The sequence below is a fragment of the Myxine glutinosa genome, chromosome 1, assembly GCF_964187855.1.
Source record: "Myxine glutinosa chromosome 1, kmMyxGlut1.1, whole genome shotgun sequence".
Lineage (NCBI taxonomy): Eukaryota > Metazoa > Chordata > Myxini > Myxiniformes > Myxinidae > Myxine > Myxine glutinosa.
The window spans coordinates 309,311,500-309,334,010 of NC_136261.1; the positions used below are offsets into that span (position 1 = coordinate 309,311,500).

Sequence of the window (22,511 nt, forward strand, 5' to 3'; positions counted from 1 at the left end):
GGTCGTCATCACAGCTCATCTCTCACTGCAAAGGTCATTTTTATGTTCCTTTTGGGAAAAGTAAAAGGGTTGAGAGAATGTCCTTTTGTGGCTCTGAGATGGCCAAGTAGCCTCTACTGATAAAACATTCAAGGTAATATACACATTTGGAAGGGCAGGAAAGAGGCTTTTTGAACTAGAAAATGGAGATTTGCCGAGAACATGTCAATTGATATGCCCCCACCCACTGTTAGGTGTCAATTAAAGGTCACATTAGAGAGAAGGCAGGAGAGGAGAGATAAATGTAGAGTAAAAATATCTCTCTTCTCTGCTCATGTGCGACCAGGCCGAATACAGAGCCACTGCTAATCTACAGGTTCTTTTTCTGATTCATCTTCCGATTTGTGTTCAAAATAAAACATCAAATTGAAATGTTGTTCAAAAATCACAAGGTAACATTTGTAGATGGACATAGACAGTGATACAATTGCTTAACCACCGCCCTCCACTTCGCGTGTGTGGGGTAACAAGACTGAGAATGTAACAATGGACAGTCAGTCATGCCAGGGCGCAGACGATACTGTAGATCTGATCATGAACAATCTATATTAAAATAGATCTGCGCACATGCACACACGCGCACACACACTCCTGCAACATCCTTTCGTGAGCTGGTGAAGATAGTCATGACGTTAGATTAGTTATAGTTATGACATGTTAGATTAGTTATAGTTATGACATAAAATATAATAAAAATAAATAAAATAAAAAATAAAGGATTGTGCCCCTACCTTCACTTGGTGAAGTCCTGAGGTGCCTGCACAACTCCCTAACTCCTCCTCCGGACTGCAGCTTGTCCAAAGCATCCGTGCCTCGTAGTTCCATCAATGAGCGCAGCTGCTCCAAATTGCAACCAAAGTCCTCATCGTGATTTACTTCTGAGCCGGGACTTTTAGGCAAGAAGTCCACTGTGCTGTTAGCCATGTCGCCCATGGCTGTTAACACACAGTGTGGTAAATCTTGATGCTAATGGTTTATTGATACGTCAAAGGACTGTAGATTTGTGGAAGGAAATTATGAGGTGGGGGCAGGGGAAGGGCCAAGAGGTGCATGGGAGATAGACAGAGGAGGGGTGGTGATTTACTTGGGTACACGAGGTAGAAAGCTGTTAAAGCACCTGCGTTGGTCCACAAAGAGCAAAATACTTTGCAGTTAAGTGGAACCTTGGGCTTCCAAAGTACATGCAATTTTGGGCATCAGACATGGAAATAAGAGCTTGCTGAGGCCTGAGAAATAAGTGCCGCCATTGTAAGAAGATGTCTTCTGAGCATCCCGCTGGCCATAAAAAAGCACCCTGAAATAAAAGCAAGAAGAGGAACAGCACTTCAATATTGGACAAAATAATTATCAGAAATAATTATCAAAACACTTCTCGTTAGGTATACAAATTTCAAGTCTGCATATTTTAGCCCAGGGTGAAGAGTAGGTTGACAATTGCCACACAGGTCATTCAGTAGCTCGTGATAAAGCTTTAAGACTTTTATTCAATCCCCGAAATATCTGAAACTTGGTGTTATTAAACCTGAATGCAGAATTCCATTGTCAACATTTCAAAATAAAAATAAAAGCCATTTGGAACCTCTTTATAATATACTAGCTAAGGGGCCCAGCCGGGTGTGCTTTTCCCGGTGGTGATTTTGGGACGTGTTGGACATTGAAAAGGTATGGAGTTATTGGCCTCACAACAACAACAACAACAACAACAACAACAACAACATGCATTTTAAGGCCATTTTCCCTGCAAGAGCGGGGGTTAGCCTTGCAGTCCCCATGACCATCTTCTCCATCTTGCCATATTTTCTGCATCTCTCCTTGTTAACCCCCTTGCCCGCATTTCTTCTTCCACCATCTTTGGCCAAGTCTTTCTCGGTCTTCCCCGTCCTCTCCTTCTTTCCACATTCATTTCCATCACTCTTCTCAACCAGTCACTTACATCCTTCAACACATGACCAAACCATCTCAACCTGTTCCTCTTCACAGCATCAATCACAGGCTCTATTCCCATCATTTTTCGCAATTCATCATTTGTCTTCCTCTCTCTCAACGATACTCCACACATCCATCGAACCATTCGCATTTCCACCCTTTCCAACCTTCGTTGCTGCTCTACGTTCATTACCCATGTCTCGCTCCCATAAATCATAACACTTCTCACGCATGCAGCATACACCTTTCCCTTCAGCTTCAACGACACTCCCCTCATCAGCACGCCACTCAGTTCCCGAAACTTCTTCCATGCACATCTCACTCTAGCAACCGTTGCCGAGTCTGATCCACCTACTCCATTCAGCATGTCTCCGAGGTAGCAAAATGTTTTCACACCTTCCAGCCTCACGCCATCTCCAAGATCCAACTCAACATTTCCTCCATCTGCAGCTCCCTCTGTGCACACCTTACATTTGAATGTAGCTGCCACACTGGTTAATGACCCTCTCAGACCACTACATTTTTGATGAACCCACTCAGCGCATATTGTACATTGAATGGAGTTCACTCCGACACCCTTCCTGCACACAGCACATGGCCACTTCCCAGTTCTTTCCACCTCACCACATGCTTTACCACTTGCCATCACCTTCGTCTTGGCAAGTGGTAAAGCATTGGCCTCACAGTGGTTACCTTTTTGCCTGCGTGCCGACGGCAACATTTCCTGACCCGACCTCCCAATATATAATTTATAGTGGCCTTTGGCAACTTCAAAACAAATGTATAGGCCAACGTGTGGTATCTTAAAACCTTGCCCAGATTCTGAAGTACCTAGAGCCAAAATGTTGGGCCTCTAGGTTCTATGGTTTGGCCTTGAAAGAACAACAGACACACACTTGAAAATATTTCCAAGATCAGCTGTCTGAAGGGAAAAAAAAAATTTCAACCAAAATTAGTCCATCAGAAAGGAAGACTTCATTGGTGCACTAATTAACAAACCAGAGGTCATTATTTCGATTACAAACAAAGTCTGGGACAATTCTGCTTTAATTGTTTTTGTCCTTGTAATTAATCAATCCCAGTATGATCATGGTATGAAGGAAGTTCCGGTGCCACCAACATCTCACATTCAAAAACAAAAACAGCATCACAAATATTTGACTAGATTTTCCATTGGTGATGCAGGTGTAAGTTTGTTAGTAAATGCATGGAGGGGTTCACCAACTCAAACAGCAATAGTTTTCTGTGGTTGGAGTGAGCAGGGCAAATTGCCATCTGAAGATGTCAGTGCACCAATTAAGTTAAAAACTCTCAACCGAAATTTTGACCTTAGCCTGACCTTGAAAGAAATGGAGAACAAAATATTAATGACTCGCTCATCTCACATCGTCAGTGTTCTATGGTACACTGGTACAATAGTACTTTACATTTGTGCAATTTTCATGTTGGAAAAAGCTTTGGGATCTACCGATGCCCTAAGAAACCCAAGACTGGTGTGACGATGGCCTCTGACTTTCATAAAATCACCGCTTAAAGTAAACACTGCACAAGACATTGAAAATTTCAAATCAATTTAGCTTCAGGGACATGTTGCTTCAGAGATCACAATTTTCAGTTCAGATCCAGACTCGGTCATGTAATGGTTAGAGAGTGTCTGCTCTGAGTCTGGGAGGTCGGAGCTCTAATACTGGCAGAGTCATACCAAAGACTAATAAATAGCCCCAAATGGGCTGACGGAGATCTATTGAGATTGTAGTTTAGACCTCTGCTGATTTGGGGGGACTCAAATCGAAGTTTGAGTCTTCAAAGAATCAAAAAAAAGGAAGTAGAGGCAATTCTGTCGACCATCGAGTATAATTGAGACTCAGAGCAATCGGTTTGTGAATAAGGGATGAGTAGGGATTTGAAGTTTGGGGGGTAATCCCCTCCCACCTCTCCCTCCCCCCAGGAGCACCCATGATCCAAAATCAAAAAATACAACATAAAATATAAAACAAAGCCTGAGCCATTGTGCAGACTACTACGCTGTATCCATGTGTCAAGTTTCAGAACAATCAGCTGGGCGATAAGGGAGGAGTAGCGAAAAGAGCAAAGCATTAACGGACGGACGTACGACTGGACAGACATCTTGACATCACAACCCATTTTATAAGTTAATCTCTTCGAGAATCGAGACGAGATAACCTAAAAATATGACAGCGGGTTCTGAAGCTCACCTGGATGAGGAGCAAGTCACTCAAACCCACCACAGACATCCTCAGACCTTGATATTTTTAATGCTGTCAACAAACTTTGGTCCATCACAGGTGATGAAGGTTGTGATAAAGGTTAATTGAAATAGTGTGTGTAGTTTCGGAGAAAAGAGCAAATACCTATTTTGGAGGGGGAAGAGGGGTCAAAAACACCCGCGGAGTTCCCCTTAATGACCGCACACTTTAATGTGGTCAATACCCATCATTAGGCATTAGATATGAAGCTCGTGGCCAAGTTTCATCAAATTTGTGTGTGTAGTTTCAGAGAAGAGAGGAAATACCTATTTTGGGGGAGTCAAACAACCTCCACCCCCCGCCCCCCTCTAAAAAACTCTTAATAAGCATAAATTGTGATGTAGTCAATACAACTTTGTTAGGCATCAGAAATGCAGCTTGTGGCCTGGTTTCATCAACATCCTGTGTGTAGTTTCATAGAAGAGAGCACATTATACCAATTTTGGGGGTAACCCCCCCCCCCCCCCCACACCCCCTTAATGAGCATAGATTTTGATGTGGTCAATACACCATCATTAGGCATAAGAAATGCAGCTTCTGGACAAGTTTCATCAATATACTTTGTGTAGTTTCAAAGAGAGCATATACCTCTTTGGGTGGGTCAACCAGCCCTCCCCCCCCTTAAACTCCCTTCATGGTCAGATTTTGATGTGGTCAATAAACCTTCATTAGGCATCAGATATGAAACTAGTGGCCAAGTTTCATCAACATCATGTGTTTGGTTCAAGCGATAATGACAAGTGTTTACAGACTCAAGACTGAGCGAGTTACCTACGGACACTGCTGATCGCATAAACTCACCGGACTAAAGTCCAGTTGAGCTAAAAATGGTGCATGTTGATTCGTTGCTTGACACTCAGCATTTTAAAAGAATAGAGCATAGAACCAACCACATGTTGGCGACCATTCCGAAAGTTTAATGGCCTCAAATGAAGTTCCTTCTAAGGGATTTTTTTTAAACCAGACTCAATGACATCATGGTAAGAGCATCTGCTCAGAGTCTGGGAGGTCGGCAGTTTGCACCCTGGATGAGTCATACCAAATACTTTTTAAATGGTACATGCTGCTTCATTGCTCGACACTCAGCACTTCAAAGGGATAGAACATGGGGAAAAAACCCCATAGGTTGGCATCCACGGGGAGGAGAAATTCCTGCTCGATTGCCCCACTGAGTGTGGAGAGAAAAGCGATGTAATGAAGATGACCTCCTATGGTCCCTGGAGTGCTTTGCTAAGTGGCATCACTTCCCTCCCCAAGGTCAGTGGCTGTGTTTGTGTGAAAGTTTAGACCTGTGTTGTTTCATGTATTTGTCTGTGTGCGTGATTTGTGTTACAGCTCCTCCATTAGCCTTACACCCTGTATAAAAAAGAGAAAAAAATGGTAATAATAGTAATAATAATAATAAAAAGATCAAAAAGAGAATTTGCACTTTTTTAAGATCAATTTTAGAGTTTTAGCCTCCGAAGGATAATTACCATGAAATGCAATGAGCAGATAAATACACGGTTTCTTGAGGTGTCAAAAGTTTTCAAATGTGAAAACACAAACATTTCACATTCACCTCAAAGTCCGAATAACATAAGAGGCCAAAGTTTAATGGGTGGTGTTTTGTTGATGGAGTACATTGGTGTACATAATGTGAACAAGTTGGAGGAGGTAAAACCTGATCCTACCGTATGCAAACATTCTCATTGCGTTTGAAGAAAAGCAGAACACAAATGCGTTCTAATGAAAAACAATCAAACTTTCCAAAAAAGTTTCATTAACCATGCACATTAATTTTCATTAACCATGACAGATTATGTGGTTACGCAACCACCCATGAACAATACTATTTGATGTGATGTCCGTCCAAGCCGAAGCCACAACGGACAAAAATATATATACGGAGAGAGATAGAATCCAGGATCACAAAGCTCAGATGTGAGCATGTTATACCAATGAGAAATCGAGACACTAATCATCACATATTTTACAAAATAGAGGTCAAAAAAAAAAGAAAAAAAAGAAGTCTTTTACAAAATAAATTTTGGGGAAAAAAAAATTTTAAGCAGAAAAACAAAACTCGAACACAGTAGCCAACTGGCCCAAACATACCGCCATCATCACAACGTATGTATCTCGAAGATATGTGGTCACACCGAGGTCCTGACACTCCTAGAGATCCAAATGACCTTGCCAGATAACGAGATAATGATGTGCTGTAGGCCCTGATGTCCTAAACGCCCTTCTGGTAGTTATCCAATCACAAGGATAGTAAAGCAAAATAACCTTAGTAATATTGTGATCATTTAAAATATGCTTCAGTTCCACATGGCTCTGCTCAGAACAACGAACAGAACGGATCAGCCTGTTTAGCCAAAATGAACTCACCGATTTAACAACAGCAAGCATTTGCAAAGAATTGCCATTATTCATCCAGTAGTAACACAATATTAATTTGATAAACGATGACAGATTATGTGTTTACGCAGGCATGTACAGATTTTCTTCTGATTCCGACGTGCCATGATCGGTTAGAGCGTCGGTGCAGCCGAAGGAGATTCTTGGCAAAGGTTATAACTGGGTGGTTTGCCATTGCCTTCCCAACAGTAGTTATGGCAGAAATTTAGATTCGTTTCATGGTGCCAGTGATAGCACGTCCAATCTTCACGAAGAACACCATGGGATCTCCTTGCCCACCAACTAATGTCGGTAGATGGGACGCCTATTTTTACGTCCATCCAAGGGACGGCACACACTGATGGATCACCCTGCCTGTGAAACACTGGGATGACGGTTTATAGCTGGGTCGGGATTCAAACCCAGGCTAGACACACTAGACAGCTATCACAAACAATGTGATAGATTTATCAGCAAGAAGCCAAACATCTTTAGCACGGCAGCCTGTCCTTGGTGAGACACGCCAATTAGCTCGTCCTCCTAGCTGCGAGATAAAAGGGTTCCCCCTGAAAGTTGTTGGTCATACTTGTGCACAGTTCTGGCTTTGGGTGGTGCAGCTCTCATCCGAAGGCAACCAAGCTCTGGCGTGGACTCCTACGTTCGCTAACTCACTCAGCAGCAACATCTCTTCAAGCCTACTCACTGTGCATTGGGATTTGATAGCAAAACAGCCAGCTCGAGTCAATTTTGCAAGCTCAGCCAATCAGAAGTACCAAACAGGCTGTCCCCAGAAGGGTGCGGCTCCCCCATGCTGTCCCCAGAACCTTCCAGATCGATGCCAAACTATCCATACTCATTGTGAGTCTGACATCATTGGAATGCCCTAGGTGGGGTGAGCATTTCCCCCAAAATGATGTTTGTCAAAACTACAAAAATAAAGGAAATGCAATGGCTAGTGCATTGGGTTTGAAATCGAAATCGTTTTCCATTAAACCCTCTTAGATGCCTGTTTATGCAGCTGCCAGAAAACACCGAATGGAATTCCCTGAATTGTATGTTTAAACTAGGCATTTTTACCTGTCGCTTTGCTGACAGATTTAATCAAAAGACAACATGTTGTACTTTTAACATTCTGCTCTATTCCCTCTATAATTTGCCAGCGTTGATCTTCCATCTGCTTGGAAGTCATCTGGCATCACCTTAATCAAGCATCCTGCTTATGATGTATACGGTACAAGGGAAAAAAAATCACTTCCGCTTAGCTGCGAAGCTCAATGTTGGATGCTTTGGTTCTGCTTAAAATGAGCGAAAATAAACATTTTGAAATTTTCGAATTATGCTCACTCAGATTTCAACATCACCATATTATCAAGTTATTTAAACTTTATTATAATACAATGATGATTGATAAGACTGAATAACACCAAATGGCACTTCGCAATGCACATTTACCTAGAGAGAATTGGGGTGTTCCCCCGACCTTGAACTCCCTTCCCCAGATATACTACATGACAGAAACCATGCTTGGGGTACTTTGAGGCAACATGCAAAATTTGGTTAGATTTGGTTCAGTATTTTTTTTTAGTTTTTGAAGCATATATAAATAAATATACAAATTCAGAGTATAGCGAGTGGCCACAATGTGTTGTCACAGCTTGCAAAAAAATTTGACATTGCCTCTGCACTTGTAGATTGTTAATTCGTTTCCTTTTCCACTTTTTTTTTTTTTATTTTTTTTTTTTTTTCCAGAGTAAGCCAATGTAACCATGGGTGATACAAGCAATTACACACTATTGAACAAAGGATTGTTGTCGGTGTCTGGGTGCACAAAAATCCACAAACAGGGAAAACAATGCAAGAGGTGCAAGTCAACTTCCAGCAACAATTCCCCCAGGAAGCTCCCAATAAAAAGACACTTCTACGATTGGAGCATAAACTACATGACAAGAACTGGAAGTCCATCGGCCAGAGGTCAGCACATGTGAATTGACCGAATAATACGTTTCCAGGTCAGCAAAATAGTCGACCCATAAAAGATTCATGGAGCTTGGAATCTCAGGTTCGACAATGCAAAAGCAAATGGAGGTTGACCTAAAACTGCCCCATAATTGCCCAATGTCTGTTCAAAAATTATCAGAGGACGAGGAAGAGTACCCATCCCAAGTGACAGGAAAAGCTAGCAAAAGTATCCTCCTCCTCCTTCCCTCCCCTCTCCCAACCTTCCTCCCCCACCCTCTCTCTCTCTTCCTCACTCCTACGTCACTCCTTTCTCTCCTCCCCTCCTCTCCACATCTCCTTGCTCTATCCTTTTTAAATGGCTTTAAATTATTTTGCAGTTTTTTTTTTTTTTGCTTTCGCTATTCAGTTTAAAAAACAAAAATTCCCTTTTTAAGGCCATTTTCCCTGCTAGAGCGGGGGTTAGCCTTGCGGGCCCCATGACAATCATGGTTCCCTTTTTGAGAAAATGTTTTTATGGCCGGATGCCCTTCCTGACATCAATCCTTTAGTCGCCTCTTATGACACGCAGGGATACGGTGTACCTATTCTAAACCGGGGCACACACTACACTGGCAGATTGTGTATTCAGTTACTTTTATTTGATATCTGCCGTACCATACTTGTTGCAGAGCATCTGTACCACCATAGCAGCTTCATGGGCAATGGTTATAGTGTGGTTTGCCATCAGTCATCGGACAGCCATCTCTGTTACATATAAATAAACAATTTAAACCACAGACAGGATGCATGTGCAAGGATGCTTCAGACATTTGACAATCCCCAAATGTGGAAAGGTGATCCTCAGTGATGAATGTGCCATATACTGAAGCTCTCGAGCAAGGAACAATGTGTTCTGGTCCAAGGAGAACCCACATTTATATGAGAAAGTGTAACATCATCCTCCACATGTCATGATATGGCCTGGGGTGGATAGTAAATTACTATTTGGACCGTATTTCTTTGATAATCCAGTTCAACACACTTATCTGGACTTGTTGCAAAACTGATTTGTCCCACAAATGGAAAACCTTTGTATTAAGGACAATGCGTGGTTCCAGAAGGATGGGGGCACTGACACATTACGTAATCACTGTTCGGGAATACTTCAGTTATGTTTTTGGGGAAGGTTGGGTTGTGTGTACGTCACGTGACACTACTGCCTGTTCCACTTGACTGGCCAACTTGAAGCCCATACCTGTTGACATATGATAATCCCCTTTGGGGATTCATAAGAGATTGTTGCACAGCAGCGCTATGAAACTACTGATGACATCAATCAAGCAGCAAGACTTCCTTTTAATCGTATCGCCCCACAAATGCTCCGAAAAATGTCCCACAGAACATGGTGCAAAATTATTCTCTGAAATGACAATGATGGAGCACAAACAGATCCACTGAAGAGTTTATGGCTCATGTCATATGCTGTAAAATGTGTAATAAAGGCAAATGTATGTGTATAACTTGTAGAACTCTTCATTGTTGCCAGCTAATATAAAAGGCAATGTCACAATTTTTACAAGGGTTGACAAGACATTGTAGCCACCTTGGAGATAACCTTCCAGTCACGACACAGTTATTTCCAGACAAAATACAACACAAATGACAGTATACTACAATCTCATTGGGCAAACTACAAAGTAGAATCTATTATATGTCTACAGACGATGTAAATCAAATCAGATCATGCATCTGATGTCTAACCAACCCCTCCCTCATTTTCTACTCTGCCCCCTAATTCTCCCTCAATTGAAATGATACAGTATATGCTGGACATACACCAATAAAGTGGAAATCAGTACAGACTGACAGTGTCGGATGTATACAGCCCCAACCCCAAAATTGTTTTTTGTGGGCGCTGCATACCTCCCATAATTTTTTTTTTTCTAAGTTACAGATTAATTTGAATTTTCAACAAATTCAGCCTGCACTTAACATATTCAAGTTACACTCGCAGTAATAACACACAATTACCAAACACTTCTAATAATGCAACACTGCCATATCAGCCATGGTTATAGCTTAAGTGAGCATGTAGAAATGTGAGAGAAAAAAAATGAGAAAAAATAAAATAAAAAACACCTAAACTCATAAATGAAAAAAAAATCAACAAATTAAAATCAACAAAAAGAGCACTTGGGCACTCAAGCCTTCACCAGACAAATCCAGAGTGCTCCAGAATAATCTGGTGCAATTTTCAGTGTGTCTTAAAAGCAGTTGCTGCAAAACATAGTATGGAAAAAAAATTTCCAAGGCATATCAGTTGTTTGCCTTCATTGAGAGCAGGAGTAGGTTACACATTTCATTATTGATAAGGACCGACCAACAAACAAAGTACATGGCACAGGCTGCCAATGACGGCTGAATGGGGAGAGAGGAGATCAGCTGCCAATAGAGTCAAGTAACAAAGAGCATTGCTGCAAATCGTGGTAGATAAGATGGATGTATTGAGGGGTAAAGGAAGTACGATTAAGGAGATGATGAAGAGGAAAGGAAAGTGTGATTGTTAAGTTGGTAGATTAATGCTTTGTGGAAGAAAGGGAGGAAAGAAAAGTAGTACATAAAGCAGTAAAAGCCCAAGGAAGAGTAACATCGAGGTGAAAGAAGAAACCGTCAAACATTGAAATTCAGCATTTTTGAAACCAGCATAACTGCAATGGGGAAGTGACCAATTTAGCACATTTTCTGGACAAGTTTCAGTTCGGAATCACTGTTCAGCTAGTGTCACACAAAGTGTCAAATACGCAACCCCCACCAAGTAATTTTTCTTGTCCAAAGAGGATTCATGTCATTGTTGCTATGGGGCTTCATAATGTTTTTGTTTTTTTTTTGTTTTTTTTTCGTTTTTTTGTATACTTAGTCTAGGCTCATACGAGAGATAACAAAAAGAACATGAATATAAATATACAACTAGAATGGCACTCGGTAGAGCACATACCTCCGTCAGGCTAAACAGTTTGTTTTGTACAGTTTTCACGGGCAGAAGGGAGGTCCAGGCAGGAAGAATCCAGGAATGAGAAGGACAAGGGAAGAGGAGGAAAAATGCCGGCGAGCGAGCGGTTTTACTGGCGGTTTTCTCACGTCAGCTCACTTCCCCTCCAACCAGTGAGTCGCTTGTTGGTCGTTCATCGCACCTTCCGCACTGATTGGCCGTGGTCTCATCGGTTGGTGGCCAATCAGTGTGTCGCTCCTTTACCTTTCTCACCCCCAATCATGGAGAAACTCTCTGCCCTTCATTTGACCAATCGCACGTCCTCCCCTACTCTGCCAACCGGTGTGGTGTTTATTGCTCGCCCCTCCCCTGGCCAATCACTAGTTCTCCTGGGCGTGGCTCCCAGCCCACCTTGCACGATGTTCGTCTTCCATGGTGCCGTTGTACGCGGCCGCTTCCTGCCCGTTTCTTCCGGTCAGTTCTTATGGTCAGTCATTGTAAGGGGGGGGGGATTTAATTAATGTGGTGCACTAATGGGCCTATCTAATGTCTACAAGGGTGTGTTGCCATAAGGGACACCAGGATGTTCACAGAGGGAACGACACACAATGGAGTTAGCATTTTCCCTCATTCTAGTTACCAAACCCTGCCCCCTCGTGGCGGGGAGACAGATACGCAGCTTACTCCGACATTCGGGCTAGACAAAAATTACAGGTGAGGTTCCCTATCACGACAGCCGGACACCTACCTATGCAGATCTACCTAAATCTAGATATTCTCCCTACCCCAAAATTCATAACACCATTATGTATGCGAGATCAGGTAATTGAAAAGATCAGACCGTGCCTCACCATTCCAAATTCCCGATAATAAAATTTACTTCTGTAAGTGTATTGGGGGAGGGAGAGAGGAGGAGGGGGATGGAGGGCAATATCGCTAGTCAAAAAACCCCTTGGGGAGTGGAGATAGTGTTTCTTAATATCATTATTATTATTATGCTATTATCATAAGTGTTATTACTTTTGTAATGCAGAGCAACTTTGGGGAAATGCCTTTGAAGAACTCCATGGAAACAGCAGGAATGGTCGTGTTATTAACCATTGTGGGGTATATATACTATAGTAGATCTTTCATCTGGTGTGCTCGTCGACGTAATAAGCATAGACGGATGTCCAAACTCCTTCAAATGCATTTCAGCTTAGTGTCAAACAGTATTAGCAACTGTTTAAATAGATAATCATATGGGTTTGTGGTTTATAATATTTTTCTTCTGGTAGAGGTGGTCCCATGAAAACGCCATGATAAGCTATTTATACACGTTGACACAGCCTGGTGTTGGCTTCGCGGTTAGGGTGCTGGCTTGGGATCATAGGATCCTGGGTTCGAATCCCGGTCGATCGCTAATTTAACACCAGGGGGGTTGACTCAGCCTGTCATCCTTCCAAGGTCGGCAAATTGAGTACCAGCTTGCTGGGATGAATGATCCCGGTGTGTACCCCGGTTTAGAATAGGTACACCGTATCCCTGCGCATCGTAGGAGGCGACTAAGGGTTGGCGTCAGGAAGGGCATCCGGCCATAAAAACATTGCCTCAAACAGGGAACCATGATTGTCATGGGGCCCGCAAGGCTAACCCTCGCTATAGCGGGGAAAATGGCCTTAAAACGATCATTCATTCATTCATTTTCACACGTTGACACAGCGTTTGTTCAAGTATGAAACACTCCTTGGGGAGGTTGGATGTTATTCGTATTAATATTGTTTTATAATAGCATTATTAAGCTATTATCATTAGTTTCCTTGGAAAAACGCCACAATAAAGCGATCAATACGAATATACACCTCACTTTGCAATCCCATTGGCAGAGAAAATCCCCTTGGGAAAGGGGGGAAATTAATTAGCAACAACCTTCATTGTGTGACCGTTAGTCTCCCTGTCAAGGTTGGTTGAGATTGGACAAGTAACAACCGAATGTATCGCGGTCAAAAATCGGCAGACAGACACAGGCATCAAATTGCGTATTTTAGTACAATTATACTTTTCTGAATATGTAAATATGTAAATATTTTAAATACATTATGAACATATAAATGGTAAATATAGTCGGACCCTGACATTTGTGGTCCCAACATTTGTGGTTTCCGCGTATTCGCAGTTTATCAATTGTGACTTGCTTCTACATTCGTGACCCCGTGTCCCGCTAATTGGTGGTTTTTCGTGGGCACAAAACAAAAAAAATTCCATGAGCCACGAGAATGACAGTTTTAAAGCATATCTTCGACCATCCACAACAAAGCAACTAGACATATGCAAAAACATATCTTCCACCAGCATGACGTGCTTCTACATTCGCAGCCCTGTGCTTTGTTTTGCATGGCTTTTCATGGCCACAAAAATATTTTAGCCACACTACAAGCGAGCTTCATGGGATATCCCACCATTCACACTGTGAACATTGCTTTGTGAGATATCCCACCAGCTGCATAACACACAACCCCCTGCAAATTATGTACACAATGAAAACTCTCCACCACATCAATTATACAATAAGCTGTCCCCCTTTTCCACACTGAAACAATGCCCCAACATTCACGGGATTTCCCGTCGACATTCGTGGGATTTCCCTCACGAATCAGGAAATATCTAAAACCTATCCTCTCTTTTCCCATTAAAACAATGTCCGCACATTCAAAGTTCCGACATTCGTGGCATTTTCCAAGAACATATCCCACATGAATGTCAAGTACCAAATGCATATAATTTGTAAATATTGTAAATTATACATTTTTGGCTCTGGATATAATATATATTGTTGGGTAAAATGCCAGGGGCATAGAAAAGGCCCCTTTATACAAGGGTATGTGCCATGTGGCAAAGTATAGAAAAGAAGGCACATTTCATAGCTTGTATAAAATGCCAAACAATACAAAACAAGGGGCATTCAAAAACATCTCGTGTGCATGCTTGACTACCCTTGCGTTATGAGGAGGAACCAAGTAATGCTATAGAAAAGTTCATATAAAGGGGCGCCAATGTCATACAGCTGCATGAAGAAGTAAATGTAAAATTATTAATTATATATATATTGTTGCGGTTTTGCGTTTTTATAATAAAGGTTAATTTCCCCTCCTAGTTTAGTTACACTACAACATGTAGCCTCGTTTAAGCTCAGTTATTTCATAGTAAATGTAAGCGTAGACCTTTCCTGTGTTTAGTTTTGCGTTGAGTAGAATAATGAGAATTAGGTCCCCTTACGATGCTTATGCTGCCTCAATGCTTTTGGATTTGGCGCAAAATACCACGAGGCCGGCCTGAACAAGTCGATCAAGGCCGAAGGAAGCCGGGCCAGGAGGAGTGGGAGTGACGCGAAGCACGAGCCGCCAATCAGGGCTCGAGGGGAGTGGCTTACCACTGCGGCAAAAGGCGGGGCTTGGAACATTCAATGCGGGCCAGGGCGTGGCGATATAACCCTGTGCCCAGAGCCCCCGCCTCAGTTATGAGAAGGGAGGCAGACGAGTTATGAGAAGGGAGGCAGATGAGTTATGAGAGTCGGTTCGGAGCGCCAAGTTATGAGAAGGGAGGCAGACGAGTTATGAGAAGGGAGGCAGATGAGTTATGAGAGGAAAAGCGCTCTGTTGAGTTACAAGTTGAGTTCTCAGTTGAGCTTGAGTCAGATCCCCAGGAAGTTGGAGGGCAAGTTGCGCTAAGTACAGTTACGAGAGTGAAAGCGCGCTCCGCGCAGTTGTATTAATCGCGCTGTGAAAGACAGCCGTGCCGGGCCAAAGACGCGCGTATATTTCCTCCTGCCTGCCTTTATCGAGATACGCGCCGCGAGGATTTTCCCGCTTGCCTGCCTGTCTTCACCGGGGAACGTGCGGTGACTGCCAGAGGGCCACGCCGGTTGAGCTGTTCCTGGACGACCAAGGCCGGCGCGTTCAGCGCATGAGCAATTCTTCCTTCATCCCCCTCGTGGTACGAATTATATCGCTCTGATCGGGTTCCAATAGCAAGGTAACAGCACGGACCACGTGGTATGCAATCCGCTCGGGGGTACTCAAACTACGCGTAGTTCGTGCGAGACTCGATCCCCGCTTCCGTGGCGGCGTGGGTACTTTGGTACGTACGAAAATTGTCCCGAAGCCCTGTCCCGCGTCTGACAGGAAGTGGGGACTCAGTCTGGCGGTTGCGAAGACCCAAGGAGAACAAGGGGCTTAATCTCCCCTTGGTAAGGGAACGGGGTCGCACAAAACCGTACCATTTGGTGTCAGGAGTGGGATTGGACCTGGAGTGTGCTTCACGCACTCGAAATTACGAGCGAACGAAATTTAGCATTAAAAGCCAAATTGTATTCGTATCATGGCTGGCCAAGGCGGTCGAATGCCGGTGGGGGTAGAAGAAGAGGTAGAATTGATGACCCAAGACCAGGAGAGACAGTTGATAGTGGAAGCTGAAAAGGGTGCGGCAGCTGGTCAAGACAATGGTGGCGCCTCGCACGTGGCGGCGAAGGCCAAACCCGTTGTGCAAGTGAGTTCTAAAGACATGCAATTATTCATGACACAATACCTGGCGTACATGGCCGAGCTGAATGAAAACATGGATAAAATGAATGAAAAAATAGACACCCAAGGGGAGATATTAAAAGAAATGGGGGAGGACATGAGGCGCAAGTTGAGCGGGAAGGTCGCGGTGGCGCACGACGAGGTGAAGCAGGGTGAGGAACGCGTGGGGAGCGAGCTTGAGCGAGGCACAGCCAGGTTGACTGGAGCTATGAAAATCGCGACACGGGGTGTAAAAGAGCCGACGGTCGCCGAATTGGACGAAGAATTTTCATGGGCGCCGGCGGTTGCCGTAGAAAAAGAAATGATTATAAGTGGGGCCGAAGAGACGGTAGAAACAGAAAACAAATCACGGGAGAAGGTAATGGAATGCACACAAAGTTTGTATTCACACCGTGATGCCGTGCTTGCTAACCCCAATAAAGGTTTACAGGTGCTGGCGGAAAAGCCAGGGAAGGAGGACCCCGGGGTGAGAAATAATGGCGCGAATGTGTTTGGCGCGAACGGGTTTTTGGCGCGCTTGGGACAGAGTCGAGACCCGGGCATTCGCGGAAGGTCCATTGTGCAGTGTACGAGGGTGACTGGTGCGCGGTACGAGAGAGTGTGTGCCAGAGCGCGAGTGTTGAGAGAAAAGTGTGCGCCGGAGTGTGCAGGAAAAGAGTGTGTTATGGAGTGTGTAAGAGAAAAATGCACACCGGAGGATGAGCAAGAGTGCACACATGAGTGTGGAAAAGGAGTGTGTAGTGGGAGAGTGTGTGACAGTATGTGCAGGAGTGCACACCAGAGCGTGTTGCAGAGTGTGTGCAGGAGTGCACACCAGAGCGTGTTGCAAAGTGTGTGCAGGAGTGCACACCCGGGGGTGTTACGGAGTGTGTAACAGGAAAGTGTGCGATGATGGGGTGTGTGAAAGGCACGAGTGCGCCTAGGGTGTGTGGGTATGAGTACGGAGTGTGAGGGAGAATGAACACCTGAGGATGTGGAAGGAGAGTGTGCAGTAACGGAGTGTATGGGAGGGCGTGGGGACGCCTGGGTGTGCGAGTGCGGAGTGGGTCGCGAGGTGTGAGGACGCGGCTCAAGCATCGACACCGACCGGGTAGCGTTTAGCGGGACGGGTAGCAGACGCGAGCCCCCGGTGAGTTGTGTGCAGCAGGGACCGGCGGGGATCGGTGCCACGGCGGTCTCACAAGGACTGGCGTGCACGATTCGTGCCGGCCCCCGCACTGTATGGTTGGTGCCGTGCCGTGGCAGGAAAGGCAATCGGCAAGGTTCAAGGGGAGGTAGGAGATTTCGGAGCCGCACACCTTGGCGGGTGCGGTGCTCCAACCGTGGTCGGTTGGGTCATCGTGCATGGGACCGCGAGGCCCCGGGATGGGGCCCTGCACCTCGGCCCATCCATCCCTCCTCCCTTGGATCGAAAATGCCGGACGGACCCAACATAGACGACCAACCACCCGCATGGATCGGTCGGCCCTCTGAGGCCGAGCCATGACGACAATGTACATCCACTTGGTGAGGCTTGAGTGTAGCGGACTGATGAGAGTAGTGTACCCTACGTAGAGGAATGATAGTTTTACCATTCCTCATCCAGGGCCCATGAGCATAAGTTTAGGGGGATGGCAGTGACAGGCACATGGGGGTGCTAGCAATGGTTACCTCCATGGGGCACCGAAGCTAGCCGAGGGAGGGCTAGGATAATGTTAGGGAATTAGCAGACTGTAGAGACTGAGATTTAAGTAGTGACTCTTGTACTGTAGTGGGGACGTAGGTAGCTTAGGTGGTTGATAATGACAAGGGAGTGCATACTGCATAGTGTAAAGGGACGACGGGGAAGCACAAGTATTAGGGGAACTCAGGTAATTAGATGATGCTGTGTGTGTGTGGAAAACAAATGGAATGGTGTTGAGGTGTATGGAAAGTAGTGTGCAAGGTAAAAGGTGTGTGAGCACAAAAGGTGTGCGAGGAAAGTGGTGTGCGAGATAAATGGTGTGAGAATATTTGGTGTGGAATAAAAGGTGTGGGATGCATGGTGCGAAGGAGTGAATGGGGGGAGGTGGAACCCATTTGCGGAAGCCCGGGGTGGGTAGTGTAAATCCAGGTAGAGGGCATAGGCAAAATGTGTATGGATATTGACACCTGGGGTGCGGGCAGTAGCAAACCAAGTGTCTTGTTGGGTGCATGAGTATGTGGAATGGCTGGGCATGTGGCTTAATTGGTGTGTGTGGTTATTGGGGCACTCCGCCACTGGTAGTTTGTCGGCCAGGTGTGGCTGCAGGTAGGCTCTGGGAGCAGGTTAGTTGTCGTGTGAGTGGGGCCCGAGGATCCAAGGGAAGGACCCGGGTTGCCCAATGCCAAGGTGGGCATCAGGGGATAAAGTGCCAGGAGGGGCCTTCCCCAGTTAGGGTAGTTGTAAGTTGTTGAGTGGGGCCCGAGGATCCCAGGAGAGGACCCGGGTTGCCCAATGCCAAGGTGGGCATCAGGGGGTAAAGTGCCAGGAGGGGCCTTCCCCAGTTTAGGTATTCGCAGGAGCAGGTAAGCTCGGGTGGCGACTTGTAGCGGAGGTGCGCAGGCAGGTAGACCTGCTGGTAGAGCTACACGACCCAGCCCCGAAATTGTGCGAGGGCACAGTATGAAAATTTGTTGGAGTGAGACCCAAATTTTGGAGGGCACCAGGTGGGCAATGGGAATTCAGGTTCTTAGAACAACATAGTTTAAAGAGGCCGATTGGCAGGGTACAACCCCGGGTAGTTTAAATGAGTGACGCATTAGAATAGTTAGGATGTGAGAAATCCCTTCGCACCATCCACAACCAGTCACCAAGGGGGGCGAAGCTCCACACCAAGGCTCTGTGAACCGTTTGAGTGGTAAAGACGCATCACGACGTAATGAGACATTGTGTTTGTTCCATTCATTCCTTCCTGGGAGGGATTGGGAGACGAATTTGGATTAGAGGGGGATATGGGAGACAAGACGTAGAGACGGATTGTAAATACAAGGGGGGCTAGGGTAGTGTAAGCCGACGGTGGGGGGGTACGGACGGTTAGGGACGAGACTGCTCTGCTCGCTCTTCCGCGCCCCTCGCATTGCATTACCTTGTGTTTTTGTGTGCCATTGCGTCTTTTCCACTTTGCTTGTTGTGCCTTGTCTCTCCCCCCACCCCAGGACCATTTTGGAGGTGGAACTGTGCAGCACCATCGACCTGTGCAGCATCCTTGCTGCACCTTGTTACATCTGTGCAGCCGAACTGCGCAGCACTTTGCTGCCATATCCTTTTGTGTAATTTTGCTGCACCTTTGTTACATCTGTGCAGCACTTTGCTGCCACAAACCCTTTGCTGCACCTTACACACTATGGACCACAAGCTTTGTGGCCTTGCACCTCTGCTGTGCAGCACTTTGCTGCAAAATCATCTTGCATCTTCGGACCACTTGTTTTGAGTGGCGTTAATGCCACGCAGTTGGACCACATGGGAGTGGCCCTGCCTGGCAAAGGAAAGAAGAAATAAAATAAAAGCATTTTTTGTGCATTTTTATTATGGTGTGCAAGGGATGAGAAGATGTGTAAGTTTAGGTAGCCCTGAAGATTAAAAATGGCCTGTATGCCGGTCCGGGGGCTAGCCGGTTTGATATATGCACACAGAAGAAGCAAGAAGCAAGATGCAAGAAGCAAGCAGCAAATGTCATGATTTATGAGTGTGGTGTGTTTTTGCTGTGCTTTCTCTCCCCTCCAATCTTCTTTCCAAAGTACAGGTCCTGGGTCATAGAATTGTAAATAAGATTAAGTTTCTGTGCTTGTAAATATAAAAATGCTGCCCACCGGCTATGTGTGTAGTTTGAAAATTCCGGAAATACTCGGGTAGTTGTGGGTGTGAATCTGTTAGAGTAGCTGCTCAACGCAATAGGGGTGGACATATCTAGTGTTAAAAATGTCACACACATGGGTCAGAATAAATGCTAGGGGAATCACACCTGTGTGTCACATTTAAAAGTAATGGTTAAATTTGCATGCCAGGCTCTACTGGTCGTTCCATTGTTGGGGTCGACTTGGGACGAGTCTGGTGAGAGAGGGGTATAGTGTTGCGGTTTTGTGAATAAAGGACGACACCCTCTCATAGGTAGTTGCATCACATGTAGCCTCGCTGTAGTTCAGTTATTTCTTTTTAAATGTAAGCGTAGTCTCCTTTCCTGTGTTAGTTTGCGTTGAGCAGGCCAGTGAGTTAGGTGTTCTTTGGTGTCGAATGCCATGTGCTAGGCCTGGAACAAGTCTGGCAGGGCCGAAGGGAGGAGCTGCAGGTGGAGTGGCCGGTAAGCAGCGAGCAGCCAATCGGAGCTCGAGGGGAGTGGCTCACAACGGCGGCGAGAGGACGGGCTTGGAACATTCGGGTAAGGCTGGGGAGGGCCATATAAAACTATGCCCCGAGCCCCCCACGTCAGAGAGAGAGAGAGAGAGAGAGTCAGACAGAGCTGGTGGTAAAATTGAGTGTGCCCTAAAAGTGGTGGTGGTTGAGTCGGAGATCAAAGAGACATTGTTGCCACGAATGGATTGAATTGCTTGTTATAGCCTCGCTGCACACGAACTCTCCCCGTGCCCTGTGCCCTGCGCTCTGCGCTCTGCTGCTGCCTGTATTAATCGCCCCTGTAGAAACAATCCATTCCGGGCCACAGACGCCCGATCTCCCTGCCTGCGCTTCCAGCATACGTGCCATGAACATCGAAGGGCCACGCCCTGCGAGCTGTCCGGGAGTGAACGGCGTCGAGGCGCGTTTGGCGCGCGAACTATTCTTCCTCCTTTTCCCCACGTGAGTGAGTGGGCCCTTTGACTGGGGATAAGTTAAGACTGCTTAAGCCTGCTCTGTGTCCCTTCCCATTATCCTGATCATTGTACATTATAAATAAACCTGTGTTCTTTCTCCATTTGACCGTTCCCGTCATTTCAACCATTGACCTAGCACTGCACGAATAAAACCGCTCAAATCGGGTTCAATAGAAGTAACGGCACGAGTCATGTGATACGCAAACCGCTCAGCGTATTCGATTAGCATGGCTTGTGTGAGGTCCAGTCCCCGTTGTCGTGGCAGCGTGGGTACCAAAGGTACGTGTGGAGTCGACCCGATACCCTTTCCCACGCTCGCTATGGGAGTGGCGACTCGGCCTCGTGGACTCGAAGACCCGAGGGGGAAAATAGGTTTAACCCCCCCCCCCCCGCACCCCCCCCCCCCCCCTGCCCCTCTGTACGTCGACGGGCTTCGGGAGATCCGCAACAATATATATATATATATATATATATACATACATACAATTTATATATTACTGTATATTAACTCAAGACAGCCACCAAGCCTTTGGACCACTCAGCTTTGTTGTACGATATGCACAAGTTTAAAAATACAGATCTCAAAAATGTCAAAAATGGCAGAGTAAATTCAAAAAAAGTGCCAAAAGGTTTCCAGAGATGCCTGCTTATAAGCCTAAAAAATGATCTCAACAACTTACAAATGGCTCCATTTTTTATACCACACAACTCGATTAAAAACTTGATAAAAAAAGTCATTTATCATCATCTATCTATAATTCCAGTAATCTCTGTACGTTTGTACGTTTGTTTGTCTGTGACCGCTGTTTCTCGACAACCACGGGTCCGATATACTTTAAACTTGCCAGGTATATTGCTGGGGACCCGAGGATGTGCCTTTTCAAGGTTTGAAATTAATCGGACAAGTACTTACCGAGCTATGGCGATTTAGCCGTTCGCCGTTCGCTTTGGCGTTGCGAATGGACCAAACCATTGCATGTAAATAGAGGGGGGGGTTCTGTGGTCGTTGCGAATGGACCAAACCATTCATGTAAATAGAGGGGGGGGTTCTGTGGTCGTTACTGCCACGTGGTTTCAAAGTTTTTTTTTGCTGTTGTTGTTTGCACGCATGTTTTTTTGCACCCACGTACGGGCACGCCCTAGGATGTTTACACACACACACCCCTACACAAATTTTTTTTTTTTTTTTTTTTTGGCAAGGAACGGGCACCCACGTACGGGCACGTCCTAGTCATTCCAATGATAACATTCCAAAAAGTCACCATTCCAATCATTTTGCACCCAGAAATGATGCAAACAATGCAACATTTCAGATATTCATCTCGCACTGAAACTTGGGTTTTTTTTTTTAATCAGATTAGGGTCAGGGTTATCAGTTTTAGTAAAAAATAACAAAACTCTACTGTAACATATCCAACCACATCAACATTGCTCAAGCTCCAGTGATGTAATTCCACCATGTATGGGAAAAAAAAATCACTACAAACAATTAGAAACCACCCATTATGCAAATGCACATTTAACTTTGATATGAAGGAGTCCACTAAACTCGTTCTGCCAAACAGGAACAAACTAGAACGGCACTCGGTGGAGCGTATACCTCCA

General features: G+C 45.2%; 1 protein-coding gene across 8 annotated transcripts in view; it reads right to left on the reverse strand.

The window, feature by feature from the left end:
- The window catches only part of LOC137439901 (plasma membrane calcium-transporting ATPase 3), a 480,661-nt gene that overhangs the window by 355,896 nt on the left and 102,254 nt on the right, over positions 1-22,511 (reverse strand). For all 8 annotated transcript variants that reach the window (XM_078768504.1, XM_078768497.1, XM_078768519.1 and 5 more), the window contains exon 2: positions 771-1,333. In XM_078768504.1, coding sequence (XP_078624630.1) covers positions 771-972 — 202 coding nt within the window. In that variant the 5' untranslated portion in view covers positions 973-1,333. The remainder of the gene's footprint in view (positions 1-770; positions 1,334-22,511) is intronic.